Source organism: Stegastes partitus, unplaced genomic scaffold (assembly GCF_000690725.1).
Source record: "Stegastes partitus isolate 25-593 unplaced genomic scaffold, Stegastes_partitus-1.0.2 Scaffold2433, whole genome shotgun sequence".
Taxonomy (NCBI): Eukaryota; Metazoa; Chordata; class Actinopteri; family Pomacentridae; genus Stegastes; species Stegastes partitus.
Genome location: NW_007580164.1, coordinates 36,666 through 55,401, shown reverse-complemented (window position 1 = coordinate 55,401; position 18,736 = coordinate 36,666). Strand labels below are relative to the sequence as shown.

At 40.9% G+C, this 18,736-nt stretch overlaps 1 protein-coding gene across 1 annotated transcript; it reads right to left on the bottom strand.

Annotated features, from left to right (window-relative positions):
* Positions 1 to 6: 6 nt before the first annotated feature.
* On the bottom strand, positions 7 to 18,026 carry LOC103375003 (suppressor protein SRP40-like; the record flags this gene model as incomplete). Its single annotated transcript, XM_008305188.1, has 18 exons — positions 17,934 to 18,026; positions 16,273 to 16,345; positions 16,127 to 16,192; positions 15,854 to 15,910; positions 15,700 to 15,765; positions 8,564 to 8,623; positions 8,405 to 8,464; positions 7,696 to 7,755; positions 6,144 to 6,215; positions 5,994 to 6,056; positions 5,793 to 5,870; positions 4,710 to 4,769; positions 4,550 to 4,594; positions 4,233 to 4,304; positions 3,174 to 3,248; positions 2,973 to 3,026; positions 2,731 to 2,760; positions 7 to 199 (listed from the first exon to the last, which is right to left on the bottom strand). Coding segments are annotated over exons 2-18 (1,183 nt in total), but the record flags the coding sequence as incomplete, so codon positions are not given.
* Positions 18,027 to 18,736: the final 710 nt, after the last annotated feature.

Sequence of the window (18,736 nt, the reverse complement as noted above, 5' to 3'; positions counted from 1 at the left end):
CCCGACCAAGACACAAAATGTGTTTTTTTTCAGGAAATACTTTCTCTCCATACACATCTACAAATAGTCTTGCTACAATAATACCCCCATACAAATACTGAAGAAGATAAAAGAAACATACATCGAGAGGGTCCTGGACTGTTCCTTCACCGGGCACTGGGACATCTGCCAGTTCTAGCGTCTGAACTTCAACTATCTCCTGGACAAAAAGAAACACAACACAAAAGTTAAAGTCCTTTCTTGCTGCCATGTGATGGTTAAAACTTTTTTTCTTTTGCTGCCACAAATGTAGCTTTTCTGCTGCACAACATTAACAAGCATCATCTTATCAATGACAACGCCACTGAATTGGCTGCCAGGCGTATCGACTGTGGTTTTGTTATTTGTTTGTGCTGGAACCTCGATACATAAGCACACAATTAAGGTGCCACCAAGCAGCAGGAGGCAGGTTGTTGTCCTGTCTGAAGCTTGGAAAGCTCAAAGGGACTTGTTTGGTTATATAACTGCAAAAATTGAACATATGTTAACAATTTTCTACAACTATGAACGTCTGTATACTTGTTTAAGATGATAAAACACAAGGTGTGGTGTGGCAAAACTCATTTCAGTGTCAAGTAGGAGAACTGCATTGGAATTTACTGGCAACCAAACTGCAAGGTGTTTGTTCAGAAGTAACGCCTGCAGCAACATACTAGAAGTGACACTTGTTATTCAAGCTTGAATGACATTCCCTTTTTACTACCTATCATAAAAGACTCGGGCTGCGATTCTCAGGTCACATGCTTCTTCTGTTAAAGCTACTGGCTGCACCTCTCTACGATTAAAGCTCGCTAGATGTTTCTTCTCCGCCGCCAACAGCTGCCATGCAAAGTGCTCGTCTGGTATCGGGACAAACTCCGGGTTGCTCAAGGACGCTGTGGCACACAGAGAGTCTGGGGGCAAGTCGACAACCTGCTCCGCTGCCTGATCCTGAGTCACTGCATCTGCGTCAGTGGCTAAAATGAATTCATGCTGACAGCGTGAAAACATTTTGTGCTGCACAACAACCTGTGTGTGTGTGTGTGTGTGTGTGTGTGTCATTAGAAGAGTTGATAGCTGAGGTCATACTGTGTCAAAACTCCCCGAGGGACTTTACTGTCATTTAAGTCAATTTATTTCTTTCAAAGTAATCAGCACGTCAGACTTCTGTTCCATCCATTTAACCAGAACAGAATGAGCCACTTGTGTTGTAGTTCATTTAAGCCTACATTCTTTTACCTAATGCATAATTGTACGAAAGATGTCACAGCACACAGGTTGGAATAACGACTGGAACAGATGAGTGTTGTATTGTAGAACTATTCTCTCTTTTTCTGCTGTTAAATAAATCGTCTTTCTTATTGCACTTTTATTCTTCTTCTTCAAAAAATTGAAAACGGTTAGAATCCACATCTACATTTTTAGAATTTCCCACAGTGTGTGACCACTACGACTCCACACGTGGCTCCTTTCTGCTCTGTGTCGACACAGCGCAACCAAAAAGTCCCTGAATTTCTGTCACATGATCGTTTCATTTCAATTGCAGGTGCGAGTCAGCGGCTGGCCAATCAGTCATCTAAGGGCTGTGAAAAAGTTGACAATTAAACAAATGTTTTAGATTGTAAAGTTTGGGGCTTTTAAAAATTGTTTAATGTTGTTAATTTAGAAAAAAAAGAAGAAGAAGAAGAAGTGATGGGCTTCTAGGTTCAAAGGGGGTTAATAAGGTCGTCGTGGTAATTTGGGCTCAGATTGATGGGACGTGTGATGATGCACCTGCCACCAGGAAATCCAGAGATACCGGAGAGACCGGCTGCTGTGCTAACGTGCAGCTCGGCTCAGACAAACACGTCCTGTGGGAGAAATCTGACAGTTTGATGTACGAGTGTTCCATCAAAGAAACTCCGGGCTGCAATAAACCCTGGTCTGTAACAACCAATGTATTATTATTAATTAAAAAGGACGAACTCACTTCACTGCAGCTCAACTGACCTTTGGTGCAGCTTCTCCACTGCACTTTGATTTGTCCATTAAAGTGCACATTTCTCTACCTGCGACTCCCGTCACACCTCCATTTTATTCTCACATGTAGCTTCTGTTTTAAACTGTTTGTAGTCATTATTGGTGTCTTTCTTTGGTCTCGTATAACTAAGCTTCAGAAAAACGCTGCACAAATGAAGCTAATTATTAACAATAAAGAAACTGGTTGATGCATTTCTGTACCTCAGTGTGAACATTAATGACTTTGTGCGAGAAGGTTTATTTAGATTAGATAGAACTTGCTTTTTTTTGTAGGGTTCTTTGGGGAAGGTTCAAGAAGCAGCACAACACTGACAGAATCAATAGCAACACGTCAGTTAAAAAACAGGAAGCAGATTATTAGGAAGAACAGTAAGGTGTGATAATAATAATAATAGTAATGATGATAATAATAATATGTTGTGTCATATATGATAACAATCGGTGTAGTTCCAGGTAAATACAGGTGTGTGTCAAATATATATTGAAAAAATAGATTTAAAACATACATAAATATATATATTAATATGTATATACACAATACCACAGTGACAGTAGAGCGTAGCAGCAATATTAATATTAATATTGATAACTTGCTGTACATTTATATATAGTTTGTAATAGAAATTAATTCTAATAATGATGGAAACAGGACAGCAGTGAGGAGTACAGCATCAACCCGTCTGGACCACTAACCTGAGGGGGTTCCTCTGTGGCAGAAGAGTCCTGTGGAGCCAAAAACACAATTAACAGCACGATAGTAACTACAAAGAAAATACTGCAGGACTAAATATGAGATTAAAAATCAAAAACTGAACTACAAAATGTCTTACTTTTCATCTCATACACAGAAGCATAATGTGAAAGCAAACAGAATGTCAGAATGGAGACCTTCACTTAGCAGCACGATGATGTGAAACCCTGTATGTTGGCTTTACCTTCGCTCCAGAACCAAACAGTCTACCGGGTAGAATCCTCTTTATTATGAAAGTCTGGAGCAGAAAAAACAAAAGAACATTTTTATTCTCACATCTTTGCATCTGCGCACAGTTTAAACCTAAATAAATAAAGAAGGGACAGCGTTCACACTGCACATGACGTTAATCTGAATCAAGGTAAACCAGATCTGTGCTGCTCACCCTTCTTCTCTTTGGGGCCGCCGCTGGCTGAGCTCTCACCTCACAGCTGGTGTCAGCGTCTGTATACCAGATAGACTGAGAGGACGTGGGGTTAGTCTCAATATTAAACCGATATGGATTCAAATAAAGCGCAGCATTCAATGTGAGGAGGCGTGTAGAAGTAGTTCATGATCATTTCCTTATGTCATTTCATTAATAAACATTACAGGGAACTTGTTCTGTGGTTTGATGAACAAATCAAATCGTCTGTTGTAATATCAACCCTCATCAGTCTGAGGAAGCTTGTGTCAGACACCGATAGACATTAAACAAACAAGCCGGCCATTGTTTCCGTTCTTTACGCTCGAGTGCCAGACGGGTCTCTCAGGTGACATGCTTTACATTTCTGCACTCTTGTAATTCCATCAGCATCATGCTACGAGTTTCACAGAGACGGGGGTGAGACGCTCATCGCTGCTGCCAGACTGAGGCCGGCTCACCTCACTTCCTGTTTGCTAAAGCTCGCAAAACACAAAGCAAAGAATGTCGCTGAGACCCGTCCTCTTGAATTTTTGGAATATTTCTTATACTTCCAGCAGAATGAAGAAGAGTTCAGAGGCCTCCCAGATAAAGCTGCAAACAAACCATCTCCTCACTACCACTAAACATAGAGACACATTATTCCAGTTTCAGAGGCTCTTTACTGGCTCTCCATTCAGGATAGCATTTTGTTAGATTTAGTGTTTAACTTCTTTATTGAACTAGCTCCTGATTGGTTGGTTAAACGCAGGTAGAGACGCAGCATTCTGCAGCCTTTACGTCTGAAACAACCTTCCAGGAGATAACATCAAACCACGCCTTTAAACTTCTCCTTTTAGTTTTGCATTTTTGTTGTTTTTATGTAATCTAACGGTGTCTATTTACTACTTTTATTATGTGTTTTATTATCACATGTGATCACTATGGAACAGATAGCTGCCTGTACAAGCTGAAGATTAGATTTTTAATCATTTGTTGAGGAAATTGGGGGGAAAAAATAACTTGCATGTTGAAAACAAAGAGAGGCGCTAAACATCTTACATGTCTCTCTATTGTGGTGTCGTCCAAGCTTTCAGAGCTGGTGGAGTTCTCACTGTGGACGCTTTGGCTCTCCTGTAAATGAGAGAAGAGATGAGGGTCGGATCTTGAGAACATCTTGATAGCAAACGTCAGCAGCAGCAGCACATCTTAAATTATTGTTACTGTCGTCTCAGTTGCTTAATTTGACGCCACACCTTATCCTGACATCAGTCAAAAGTGAGACCAAAAAGTCAAGAATGTGTCAGCGCCACCGATGACTGATGCTGCAGCGACGCATCAAAGCATCTCCATCGCTTCGAGTGCGACTGTTTGCTCACCTGTGCTTTGGCTGCCGAGTCTGTCTGACATTCATCATCCGCCATCTGCATCACAACATTGAGGAAACGTTTAGGAACATGCCGTCAGACATCACAACTGGTTCTTTTAAAATATGTTCTTCTACGCAAACCTAAACATCTAGAAACGTTGTGTTCATACCTGTGTGTAAGACTTGAAGGGGTTTACTTTGTTCATCATCCCTCTGAATATCCCAGGGTTCTGAAATAAAACACAGTAAACACATGGACGCATCACATTCATGTAAACACATGCCTGCAGGTTTTAATCATGAAAGAGATAATAACTGATTAATATTCTCCCAGTAAAGACTGAACTTTGATTTGCTTTGACACCATCTAGTGGTCACAGCAAGAATAACATGGAAACTGTAACGCTGATTCAACAGTTCATCAGAATCATGAGGACTTGTGTTTTCTGCTGGTTTAAAATATCGCTGTCTTGCTTCATCAGGTAATTCTTGAGGGACTCTGATCCAGAAATGACAGCACCAAGGAGCTTCTGGGTGTCGCCCTAGTCTCTCCACAGCACTGTGTGTGTGTGTGCTGGAGGATGTCGTGGTGGTTCGTCATCATCGCTGCTAAATGTGGGCAAAAGCAGCGACGGTGCTGCTGGGGGGCTTCAGATTATTTTGTTGGAACATTTGCTTGCAGGGAGGCGAGTGCCGTCATTGAACTGGTTAATTCAGTAGAAGAGCTGAGCAGGCCTGCCTCACTGCACCATCCTTCAACGTGCAGGTTGCTGGTTCACGCAGCAAAGGAGATTTGACGATGGCTACACACAGATATCAGACGAGGAGGCGAACGCACAGTGAAACTGTCAGGCTGGTATCCAAAGTCTGAATCCAGGGAGTCGGACGAGTTTTACTCACGGTGCGACGTAAAGTTCACCTCTATGAATAACAGCACAAGCATGACTAGAAGTAGAGAGAACGCAGGTCATCTGAAAGCCTCAGACTGTTGCTCACAGCTGTGGAGTGCAGAACTTTATATTTATTAAAGAATTAAGGAGCAAACTTGAGTCACGTAGAGCAAAGTCATTTCTATAAAATGTCCCAATTTGAAGCTTTCTTTACTTTTCCTGAAGGAGTCTGATGATTCTGAGGGTTTTACAGTTTGTCGCTGTGGCAGTTTCGACATACCAGGTTCACAGAGTTAACATAGTGCCCTTAAAAATAATAAATAGATTCAGTTCTGTGGACTATTCTCGTTTCCACAGACCTACCTGCTTCTCTGGCACGTTGTTACCGTCGGTCAGGCTTCCACTGCTGGAGGAGAGGTCATTGTGCAGAGGCTGGGCATCCTGGACAGACGATGAAAACCAAAGAAGCATGTGAACATCTCCAGATATGAGCCTGCTCAGTCCTCTGCCTCCTCCACACACCCCTCTGGTCAGTGTGACCATCAGCAGTATCACAAACGGTACCTTTGGCTGTGAGGACTTGAACGGGTTCACTTTCTGCATCATTCCTGTGAACTTCCCTGGATTCTAAACGATGAAGAAAAGCAGAACTAAACTGAGTCTGGTCACTAATGAGCACATGAGTGAATCGGTGGAATAAACAGAACAGTGCACCTGTTTGTCCTGAGGTTCTTTTCCAGCTTCTTGTGGATTTGCAGAATCATTTTGAGGATCACTTTTTGGCGCCTAAAATCAGTCAGGCACAAATCACAAAGTCGATCACGAGGTCAATCACAAGGTGTAAGAAGCTAAACATGTTTGGAATTTGACCGGTGCCATGTCGGTGGTTTAAAACCAGACGTGATTAGTGAGGAATGGATCAGACAAAGAGCTCCATGACGGTAAAACAACAGCATGTCAATCACAAAGTAGGCACACCTTCATCTATATACGCTCTTTTATTGTCTGTTTTATGCTGCATTATCCACAAAGTGAACATCCTGCTGTATTATTAAGAAAATATTCATCGAGGTCACAAATCAAGTTAGAAGTCGTTTCACTTTCTTAGACTTATTTTAGTGATCAGGAGTCGCCCCCTGCTGGCTGTTACAAATAATGCAGGTTTAAGTCTGTACTGTAGTTCACTTTTCAGATAGACGGTGACAGGACAGCTGCGTAGACAGATTGATGTATGAGAGGCAACAGCTGTCCTCTGGCCGGGAATCAAACCACAGGTGTTGCAGGTAAAGCCTGCTTAGCGCCTTAACTTCCGCCTCCAAACGTCATACGATAAAATTAAATCCACAGCGGAATTTTATATTTTCCCTTACAGCACTAAAAACAGAAGAAATCACTTCAATTTTTTAAAATCAGTCCAAGTATGAGGCTGCAGGACTGTATGTTTGTTAGCAGCTGAGACGCCTCAAAAGCAAACATTCGTTGATCAGAGTAGAGTAGTAAAGCCCGCAAAGCCATGGAGCTAATTTGTTTTTCCTACTCATTAGAAAATCTTTTTTTATGTTTATTTTTTACCTGAGTTTATCTGGTCATATGTGCACAACTTTTTCTGAACATGTGATTATAGGAGCCTGTTTTCCCACAACTGTTTCTGTGACTAACAACTGAATACATTATGAAAAACAGAATGTGTTTATTTCTACTTTGTCTACCAGTTAAGGTGTTAAAATTAAGTTAAAACTGAGGTAAATATAATCATCTAAAAATGATTTTGTCATGCACAGTCACACGTCTTTACAATTTCCACAGCAAGGTTTGGATTTCATTTCACCAAATGTACTGTGTTTTAGATTCATGAACAACATTTTGAATGCGATGGAAGCATTTAATTTAATTTTCATCTGTCAGGTGCAAAACTTCATTACTTTAGTGGAATTGCCAGTTTAATTTTTCAGGGTTCTATTCTGGCCTTATTGTAGCTTTCTTATTTTATTTCTGTATTACACCGCTCTTTTATCTACTATCTTCTTTCTACTTTTTTTTTTTTAGGACACTGCATTTCTTGCGAATTTGTGTGGCTTTATTAAGTCAGCTTCAGAGTTTAAAACTACTCAAAACGCTGCTTTAGCCACAAACAATATGTCCGGTGACTTAGTTTCAGTCAAAGCTCTGAAGCTGCATCTTTAGTTCTGCCGTTTTTGGTGGCCTCATTAAAAGACGATGAGCTTAAACAGCTAAATGCTGGGAATCAGATGCACAGAGTCGGTACCTGTGAGGAAGACTTGAAGGGGTTCACCTTCTGGATCACTCCTTTGAACACACCAGGATTCTGAAACGCAACCAAGTCATTCAGAAAGAACAGTTGAAACCAGAAGTCGACTCAACTTTTCCTGTTTTAGGTCAGTTACGGTTTACCAACATTATTTCTATTTACTAAATGCCAGAATAATGAGAGAGCGTTTTATTACTTTCTTCAAAGTCAGAAGTTTACATATAGTAAGATTACTATGGCTTCAAACTATTTGGGAAAGTCCAGATGATGATGTCATGGCTTTGGAAGCTTCTGATAGGTCAACTGACAACAATGGAGGCACACCTGTGGATGTATGTTAAGGCACACCTCAAACACTCTGCTTCCTTGTGTGACAACATGGAAAATCTAAAGAAATCATCAGGAAGAGAACTGTGGACCTCCACAAGTGATCTGACGGTTTTCCTTCTGATCTTGGCACTGCGCCGTGAAAACTTTCCTCCAATCTTCAGCAAAAACCTCAGTGTGTCCTCCAGTTACAGTCACGCTCATATGAAATGAGCTTGCAAATTAAATATGTGGTAAACGTGGTAGTTAAAGGGACACACACCCACAAAACGATCCAGGAAAGCAGTGGCTAAGTCAGTGACCCTGATGGTGCAGGCGGCTGATGGTGTTACTGAGGAGACAACCTCTGTTCTGACACTCATGCTTCACATGTTCCTACCTGAGTCGAGTCTGAAGCTCGTCCCTGTTCCAGTGACTCTGCAGACGGAGCTTTAGAGACCTGCGTGAGAGAAGCAGGTGAGTTGACACCATGTTGTCTGACACAGATCTCCCATCACCATTGTTACCTTTAAAAACACGCAGACAAAGCTGTGGTTACCTGGGAGGTAGACTTGAATGGGTTGACCTTCTGGATGACCCCTTTGAACACGCCGGGGTTCTGAAAAGTAAGTTTCACACTGATTCAGGGAATGTAAAGCTGCACATTAAAAATCACAGTTTTACTCTCAGTGTCAGGAAATGTCTGAGAAAACTAGGAAACTTAATTATCTTGAGCTGGACGAGTAAAAGAGAAGCGAGTACACCACTGTGCAGATTCACTTCAAGGTCAACTGATTCAAAAATGTATCGCCTCTCAATGACTGAATTATTTCTGAGTTGAACAGCTTTGCTCATGATTCCACTCATGAGAAGTCAAAAACAAATACTTAAGCAGGACTATGTTGAAAATGCAGTTTGCGAAGTACAAAACACACCTGCCAGGACTTGCACACACGTTAGAAAGCCTGAGTACACCTGTGATTTCCAGTTAGCTTAACTAAGTTTGACATAGTCGGGCTCTCTTTGTGTTAGCCGGCTCGACAAAAGCAAAATCAGGAATAATGAGAATAATGAAAGTGGTTTTCAACTTTCTTTGTTAACTCAGACTTTCTGCTTCAGACTTTGTTCACATAAAAAGGACCGTTAACACGTGACTTTTGTTCTGCACTAAATGAAACCATCGTGTGCAGCTGCTTCAGTCAACACGTTGTTTTAACGGAGAACAATGAGGAATATAAAAAAAGTATGACAGTAAAAAGCGGTGTTACTGCAAATGGTGCAAGACAGAAACGCTGATAGAAAACTGGTAAACGTGTTAATAGATAATATTTTGCAGCTGCACGTTAAAGGTAAACTTTAAACCTCATACATTTAAACATGATCTTGTATTGAAGGTCCTTTAGGTCTGACTCTGTCCCATAATGCAGGATATCACTTTGATTTTTGGCCAAATCAGAGCAAAATCAATGTTATTGATTGAATATTCTCTGTAATAAATACCAGTAGAATAATCTGTTTTATAATCTGTTCTATCAGCTGCAGTCGTAGCAGAGGAAACGGACCAATCATAAAAACACATTTATGTGATTTCTGCACCTCCAACTAAATACATGTCAGGTTCCCATGGCAACGCGATGCAAACAGTGTGCGATACTTCAGTGATATTAGTAACGCACAACTCAGCATGTCAGCAGATAAAACGCATTCCCTCGTCTGAGAATCTGTATCGCTCATAGATAATAGTCAGGAAACGATCTGGTTAAAGGGAGACAGTCTTTCCAGCTGACTTAAATCCGAAACTCTGAACACAGCCTGGACCAGGTTAGCTCCACAGCATCAGTTACCATGGAGATCTAGCTCTGCAGCATCAGTAACCATGGAGATCTAGCCCCACAGCATCAGTTACCATGGAGATCTAGCCCTACAGCATCAGTTACCATGGAGATCTAGCTCCCCAGCATCAGTTACCATGGAGATCTAGCCCTACAGCATCAGTTACCATGGAGATCTAGCCCTACAGCATCAGTTACCATGGAGATCTAGCTCCCCAGCATCAGTAACCATGGAGATCTAGCTCCCCAGCATCAGCAACCATGGAGATCTAGCTCCCCAGCATCAGTTACCATGGAGATCTAGCTCCACAACATCAGTTACCATGGAGATCTAGCTCCCCAGCATCAGTTACCATGGAGATCTAGCCCCACAGCATCAGTTACCATGGAGATCTAGCTACCCAGCATCAGTTACCATGGAGATCTAGCCAGGTAAAAAGAGAGCCACCTTCATGACACTAAAAATTCTGACTTTAAATTCAACACACCTGCTAACCCACTAATCTGGCTTCATAGTTCAGCCCTCAGAAGTCTCTCAGTCTTGACAGTGAGTCTATCTGCATGTACTAAAATATACCAGAACACTGGCTGACAGGACGACTCCCAGTCTGCAGAAGCTTGAGGGAAGATGAACATTCCAGCGGGAGAACCACCCAAAGCACACCGACCAAACCACACAGGAGTTTCTAAAGATGGAACCGACGACCTGGACAAGTTAAAACACCTTTGTGGTATTTTAAAGTGGAGCAACACAAACCCTCCGGTGAAGAGCAGCTGAAGAAGAATCGTCTCTGAAGGAATCTGTGCGACTCTGGTACTGAGTGCGTTACTGCATCACACAAGCTTAAACTGGCTTTCACTGAGGGAATAAAGATGGCCTTATGAAGTACTGACTAAATAAAAGACTCGAATCTCAGGAACGACTTCAGTTGCACTGAGTTTCTACTACAGAGGCTGTGTTTTATTTAGTAAATCTAAGATGTTAGCTTGTAATTGCACATGAGAGCAAATACTGTTAAACTTAAAGTAATGCGACTACTGTAAGTAATAAAACATTTAAGTGATTTTGCACAGGAGTGTTTGTGTTGTGTACTGAGTCACAATATTGAAGGATTACTGCGTTATTGTGCTGTCATGTGGGGATCATTTTTATTTAAAACACGATCATTTCCTAGATTGAAGATGTTTGTAATCTGTCTTGTCTGTCATACATGTGGGGCTCAAGAAGTTAACCAGAGTTAGTTTAGAGCTTCTGCTGCTCGATTTTAAGCACTCTGCTTTGACATTAAACCCTCGTGCAGTACTGGATTAATGCAATTGTCATTTAATGCTTGAATCCAGTTTATGTCATTGTGCATCAAAATGCTAATGACCTTCTATTATATGATTGCAAGGAAAGAAAGAGACAAAACCAGAAGTACCGTTTTTATTTCTCCATATTTGAGTCAAATGAGTTTATTATTTTAAACCAGAACTTGTTTGGTACTGAGACAGAGCAACTTTCAATAAAAACACACCTGATATCGGAGGGCAAAAGAAGAAGCAAACATTTGTTCCTCTTTGAAGCAGCCAGCATTAATGAAAGCTGATCAAACAGACGACACATTCATAGAATCCAAACAAACCGACCAGGACGATGGAAAAAGTAAATCTATTTATCACAACTTAAAACACAACCAGCGTTTCCAGATCAGGCGATAATGACTCCTTACATGGTGACAGGAGGAACGTTTCCTGGAGGTTTGGGATTTAGTGGAATCCAGCAGCACATATGGAGGAAAAGTACTTATCAGTAGTAAGATAAGATAAGATAAGATATGCCTTTATTTATCTCACAGTGGAGAAATTCACCTGGAACTAGAAATCACTGTCTTCAGGAGCAGGTCCTGACAGACAAACTGAAGGCTGGCTTTAATAGAGGAACGTGTGTTTTCATGTTGAGGTTTGGCCTCTGCAGGTTCTCTTACATAACTCTACAGGTGTGATTCTCAATGTGTGGCTAAGGTGAGGCTGAAAACAAACTCACCTGCTACCTATATGCCAATCATCTATTCACAAACAAATTCCATTTTTTCCACATTAACTTTTGATTCTTTTGAATTTTCAGATTAAAGTTGCCCATCATGTCCAGCCTAGTGTGGGCATGTTACCCAAGTTTGGTCATTGGTTACTCATGAGTACCTTCAGACTGTAAAACCATTTCTCATCTATAAACATCTAGACTGTGAACTCTCTAAATGCGTGAGAAGAGCTCCACTGGTTGTTGTCATGCTATAAATACGCTGATGCTGCTTTTTAAAGACGTTTATAAAGCAACCTGCCAGTGTTGCATGTTATATTCCTAGAAGGCATGCAGACCATTTTCTAAATCAAAATAAAAAATAGATGCACTCTAGGATTTGTTGTTTGTTTGTATAGTAAATGTTTACTAAAGACCGTTGGCTGGTACCCAGTTATTTTCTAAAACATGACTTCCAACAAACATGAGTCATGGACCTTGTTATATTTACCTTTTTAACTGATTGTTGTATGTTTATGAACTGGCCTCCTGTTGTTTTTCAGCAGCGACTCCTGAGCAACCAAACTGAGTATCTGTGAAGGATGGAGTTGGTTGTAATCTGCAACTTCACCACTAGATGGCAGCAAATCCTGCACATCAGTCCTTCAAACCTGCTGCTGTTTTATTTGCTGCTGCAGTGTGTGGCGTCGGCGTGTAAAGATCTGAGGAGCTCTCTAAGGCCCTACAATAAAAGGCTGGAGATGCCCGTTAGTATCTCAGGGGATTTAAAAACGATTTGAAATAAAAAATTATATTTTCACAGTAAGGAAAGTCATCTACAACTCCTGTAGCTTTCAAACAGCTGCCAGTGTGTCCAGGACTGACTGGAACTGTCAGTTCAGACTAATATCAATTCTATTCAAAGCGACAGGATGGAAGATGTCCACGAGAGGAATGGTGCGACCAGCAGCAGATGTTGGTCGTCTTTGTGTGAACATCTGCATGAACTGTCCACTTGTGAAGGCAGAGGGGTTTGAAAAGCTGAACAAGTTCTTTGGCTTTTCTGAGGTTTAATCCGTCGTTGTCAATCAAACTTTAATATAATAAAGAATTCAACGAGTGTAGGGATACGTTTAAAAACTATTTATGCAACTGAACCGAGTCCTGATTTAAAATGAGTTTAATTGCAGCTCATAACGTCGGCTGTGTGTCTGTCACTGGGTTACAATAAATGACTGAATCATTTGCCAACTGTTTCTCAGATTACATCAAAATATTGGAGGACAAAACCCATCCAGAGCAGAGGACACGACGGCCACGGGGAGACTGTTTAAACCCTGTAGGTACAGGATAAAGGATTCTCTTTCTGAACCGTGTCTCTGCTGATGCTCTTAAGTTTAAACTTTAGCAACACTTTTAGTCATTTTTTGTAGGTTTAAGTTTAGAGTCAATGTGAACCTGGACAAAAGCGACGCCTGTTTGTTTTAACGTAGAGTTCATTCTGGTTTTTACAGCAGAAGATGTGATAAAGATGCTGAAGGTCTTTCCTGAGCAGCTCACAGGGTCGTCTAGTCAGCTGTAACCCTCACACATCGCTTAGACCAGTTTCATCTCAGTAAAACCACAACATAATAATGACCTAGAAATAGCAAAAACTCAAATTGTTTTCCTTTTCTTTTAGTGCAAAAAAAGTACATTATGAAAATCTTTTTACGAAACATTATGAACAGCCTGAAATATCTTAAAGAAAATCTATGTAATCACAACAATATCTATCATTTATGTGTATGACAAGTGACAGATCAGTGTTTCTGCAAAAACCTGAGGGAGAGGCACAGGGCGGACATGTTGAACGTCCAAGGAAGTTACCAAATATGGTCACTTGCCCTGTAAAGGGTTAAGGCCGGATTAGACTCTCTGGCGGGTCGGTTTTGGCCCGCGGGCCGCATGTTTGGCACCCTGGCTTAAACCATTTATGAGAAACTCTTATATAAACTCTTAGATTTAAACATTAATATTAATTAGAAACGTTTCACTCTCTTGTCTTTATGCTGCCACATTTTTAACCCTTTACAAACTGTTGTGGGTCAAACTTGATGAAAAACCTCCTAAACATCTTTTAGCCTCTATTTTATTGACTTTTCCTAAAGTGAGCCAAAACATACAATAATGAAAATAGTTTTAAAGTTTTGTACAGGTGCTTTTGTACAATGAGGCTGTTTTGGGTTAAATTTGAACCAAACTGGTGGTTTTAGGGGATCTTCCTTGTTTTATGTGTAATTTTTTGTTTATTTACATTTATTAATGTGACAAAGGCTATGTAGACATTCTAAATACATCTGTAGTTTAAAATTTGGTATAGACACGTACTATGAGGGAATTCTTTATAAAAACTAACCCGGATCGTTAAATATGAGCAGTGTGTACGGGTTAGAAGTTCACCAGTAGTCCAACTCTGGATATGAAGAAAGCAACAAACCCTCACTTTGGTCATTAAACTGTTGCTCAACTGCATTCCACATAAATAATCATATTTAAATGAACTTCAAACAATCACTTGAGTCCAACATGACCAACAGCCTGAGAGCATCTCTCATGTCCGACACCAAGTCCAGACTGAGTCGGTTCCTTTTTTGACTCAGCTTTTCCACCAACAGGACTGTAGGACGGTGAAGCCCGTCCTGTCTCTATGTGCACCTCAACCAGGTGAATGAATGAATGAATGACCGCCAACAGCCACAGCTGCTGGTTGGGATTGTCAGAGGGCTCTAAATGACTTGTGAACATTATTTCATCCCACAGTCTAGAGTCCTCCTTCTTGGTATCACCAAAACAGCAACGACAAGCACCGAGCCATGCAGGGAGGCGTTGGTGCAGACCTCACTGCGTTATGTTCACCTCAGCTTGAACTGTGTTGCTTTCACATTGTGTTAGGAAAAAAAAAAAATCCACCTCCTTCTCTTTTACCTCCAGTCAAAATGAATCCACTGCCAAATATAGGAACTTTAAAAACATCGACAATTAGATTTCAGCTCAGCAGACCAACACTGAGATGTGTATGTACCGCGCTAGAAGAGCTTTAGCAGCGTAGAAGACTGCATTACTTCTAAATTACGTTAAAAATCTAACAGTTCACACCAAGTCTATTTAAAACACAGGCACCACAGCAGAAAAATGTGAACACAAGTCATTGCTGAGATTCAAATCTTTCATTTTTCCCCCCCCCGATGCTTTTTATGCCGTCTTGTGTTTTTGCTGACGGACTCGACCCTCCTCAGCGTGAAGGTTTCGGCGTCTTTCTGCTCTAAATGTCTCTTTAAATTTTCCCAAAGCTGTTCTGTTGGATTCAAGTCAGGCAGCATACCGTCCACAGAGATCCATATCTGTTGCACTCTGACATGTCACTCAAACACAGATTTACACTGACTCCAGTCTGTTTTTCAAAGCTACATCATGAAGGCGTTGCGCTGTCTAAGTCGTCATTCTAGGAGGACGGACACTGAGCTCTGATCAGTGGCCTCCTGCTTGCTGCTGCAGCTGTGCTTCAACTGATTTTTAGTTGTTTTTCCAGTAAATCTCACAAACAGATTTTCTTTAAATTCTTTTCCACGTGGAGCCACGATGCAGACAGACACAGTCCAAACTCCCAAAACGAGGCAGAAAGTTCTGGTGTTTGGTCATTTTATAACCACCTTCATGCGATTAGACTCACTGGAAATCAGTTAAAATGTAATCTCATCATATTTCTGTTCAATAACACGATATAAGAAGCTCATTTTCCTTGTGGTAGAGAAGGCTCAAATGTTTGCTTGCCCATGAGACGCTCTTAGTTTGTCCACCTCATCTGTATCTGTGTGATCTCACCTGTGAGGACTCTGCCGTCTGCTCGAGTGACTCTGAGGAAGCAGCTTTGTTGACTGAAGAGGAGGCCTGAAAAAAAACAATGAGAACTTGGTCATTTTTCACATTGAGTATTTAAAAATGATAAACTTGTGCATCATAATGTGCATGTTTGTACCTGTGAGGCAGACTTGAAGGGGTTGACCTTCTGCATAACTCCCATCACACCTGTTCTCTGATGATCAAACAAAGCAACAGATTCATGATGAGAACTTATACAATAAACTTTGCACCTGACTGATGGACAAACTACAACTCGGCAACAAGGTGTTCCTGACTTGTGTCTCCTCTTGGTCTTTGGGTTCAGCTCTTGTTTTCCTCCAACAAATAATTAGTCAGACAACGAGGAGACTGACTCATGTGCAGCGTTTTTATAGGTTTAAACATTCACCTGTGGGGCTGCGGTTGTTCCTGCATCCTGTCGGTTCAGGCTGTGTGTGATGGGATTGTCTAGTTCCTGGAGAGAGAGGAAGGCTTCAGTTAAAGGCACTGATATAAAACCTTTCAACCACCTCCTCTTCCTCCTCTTCCTCTTACCTCCTGGCTGGGTCGAGGTGGAACCACCGGAGTCGGGGCTGCTGGGCTTTTATCTCGTCTGAATATGTTCATTCTGAAACGATTAACAATCATGGAAGAAGACGGTTTATTTAAGTAAAAATACAGTAATGTAAAAACACTCCAATACAAGTAACAGTCCTGCATGAAAACACCGACTTTAATTTGAAAACATCAAACGCCTTCTGCTCAACCAGCTCTGATTTGATTCATTAAAAAAAATAACAAAAATCAGAAGCTAGGGATATTTAAAATGTCACCTGTAAAACTTTAGATCGATATAGAAAAACTTTCCAAGATAACATTTTTTTGGAAACGTGCCCTTTGACCCACATCCAGCAGATTTTTCATGATCATGTTTCAGGAACTATTAACAATAAAAGCCTGAATATTTCCCAGCTTTTTCTCATCACGCTGTTTATTCAGGGCCTGTAATATCAGACAAGTAGAGCAGATGATCTCTGATTACGGCTGAGCTGAATGTGAACAAAAATGAAAGTCAAGTACACGTAAAGAAAAAGTAGAATGCAGAAGTGAACTACGAGTAAGATTTCCTGACAAACAAAGGCTGTGGAAATTCCCAAATAATGCAAAACACAAAACTAAATAACTCGTCTCAAAGTTAAGGTTTTATAAGTGGGGGCCAAAAAAATGAAAAATAAGCTCTTAAAAATGTAAACTCTTAGTTCTATTTTGATTTTACAACTACAGACAGCAAACGACAGGAGCATGGTGTAAGCAAATTAACAGATCTGCTGGGAGAGAGTGGTAAATTATATACATACATCCATCCATCCATCATCTATACACTGCTTTGTCCTCACTAGGGTCATGGGGGGCTGGAGTCTATCCCAGCTGACTCAGGGTGAAGGCAGGTTCACCTGGACAGGTAACCAGTCTATCACAGGGCTACACTTAGAGACAGACAACCAAGCACACTCACATTCACACCTACGGACAATTTAGAATCACCAATTAACCTCAACATGTTTTTAGACTGTGGGAGGAAGCTGGAGAACCCGGAGAGAACCCACGCTGCACGGGGAGAACACGCAGGGTCCTCACCAGGACGTGAACCTGTGACCTTCTAGCTGCGAGGCGACAGTGCTAACCACCGAGCAGCCCCTAAATCATATACAGTGTGTCACATTTCTGCTAATATCTTATTAAATCTTTTCATGTGACAACAATGAAGAAATGACACTTTGATGTAAAGTAGTCCAGCTTGTATAACAGTGTCAATAAACCATTAGTCATTAATGTCTGAACCGCTGCCAACAGAAGTGAGAACAGCCCTCAGTGGAAATGTCCAAATTGGGCCGGTGACTCGTTAGTGTCACGAGGTCTCAGGTGTGATCTGGTCTGATCGATCTCACACGCTCTCATACTGGTCACTGGACGTTTAACGTGGATCTAAAAACTCACTTCTGTGACACACTGTGTTTTTAATGGTAACCTGACTGACTGTCGTGGTAGACGTACCCTCCTGGTCATTGTGGAAACTGTTAGTTGGGATCAAAATAGATTCTCTTGCTTTGTGCTCCGTTGGGAATAAACTTGGCCTTCAAGACCAAAGTCACAGCTGGACTGAGTTCAGAAAGTGTGAGAACATGTGTATTTATAGTAACTGTCCAAGAGTTTACCTTCGAGCTTCTCTTCCAGTAAGTAGCAGGTAGAACAGACAACAGTTCACTGGGTTTCCAACAAAGCGGGGTCAAAAAACCCCCCAAAAATATTGAAAACAAACTTATTTTTTAAACATTTTGAAACACCAGAACTCCACTTGGATCAGACTATCTACTAACATTTTTCTTTCTGTGATACGACTTGTCAAACCTGCTCAGTCAGTTGCAGCAGCTTTCGCTTCGTTTTTAAGTTCGAGTATTTTGTGTTAAAAACTATTCTGAACGTTTTGTTCTATTAACGTAAAATGCAGCTACGTGTGGAATAACACTACCTGACTTCTGCATACATTTTGTTTTGTTAATGTGAGCTCATGATGGCTTCAATTTATTTTATTTTTTTAAAAATATTTCACTGTTTGATCTACTTTTCCAGTGTTACAGATTCTGACTTAGTGACACGATGAGAAATAACAGAGAAAATTTCAGGTTTTTGTCTTCAATAGTTCCTGAGATGTTGTCGTTCAAACAGCCTCAATTCAATGTGGCAAAAAAAAAAAAAAAAAAAACCTGCTGAAAGTGGGTCAAATACATCAAGTTACATCTTTGAAAACGTGTACAGATGTCCATACGTCATGCTGGAACATTTCAGGCAAATCAGAGATGGTTGAGCAGAAATTGCTCTAAAAATTTAAGTGTAATTCCAGTAAAAGCACATAAGAGTTTAAATACAAGAATCAGTGATAAACTTTTCTCTAATCTTTCGTTTTTGGTGAGATACTGGATCAGGTATTGAAATTAAACCATGTGAGAAGTTTCATTGG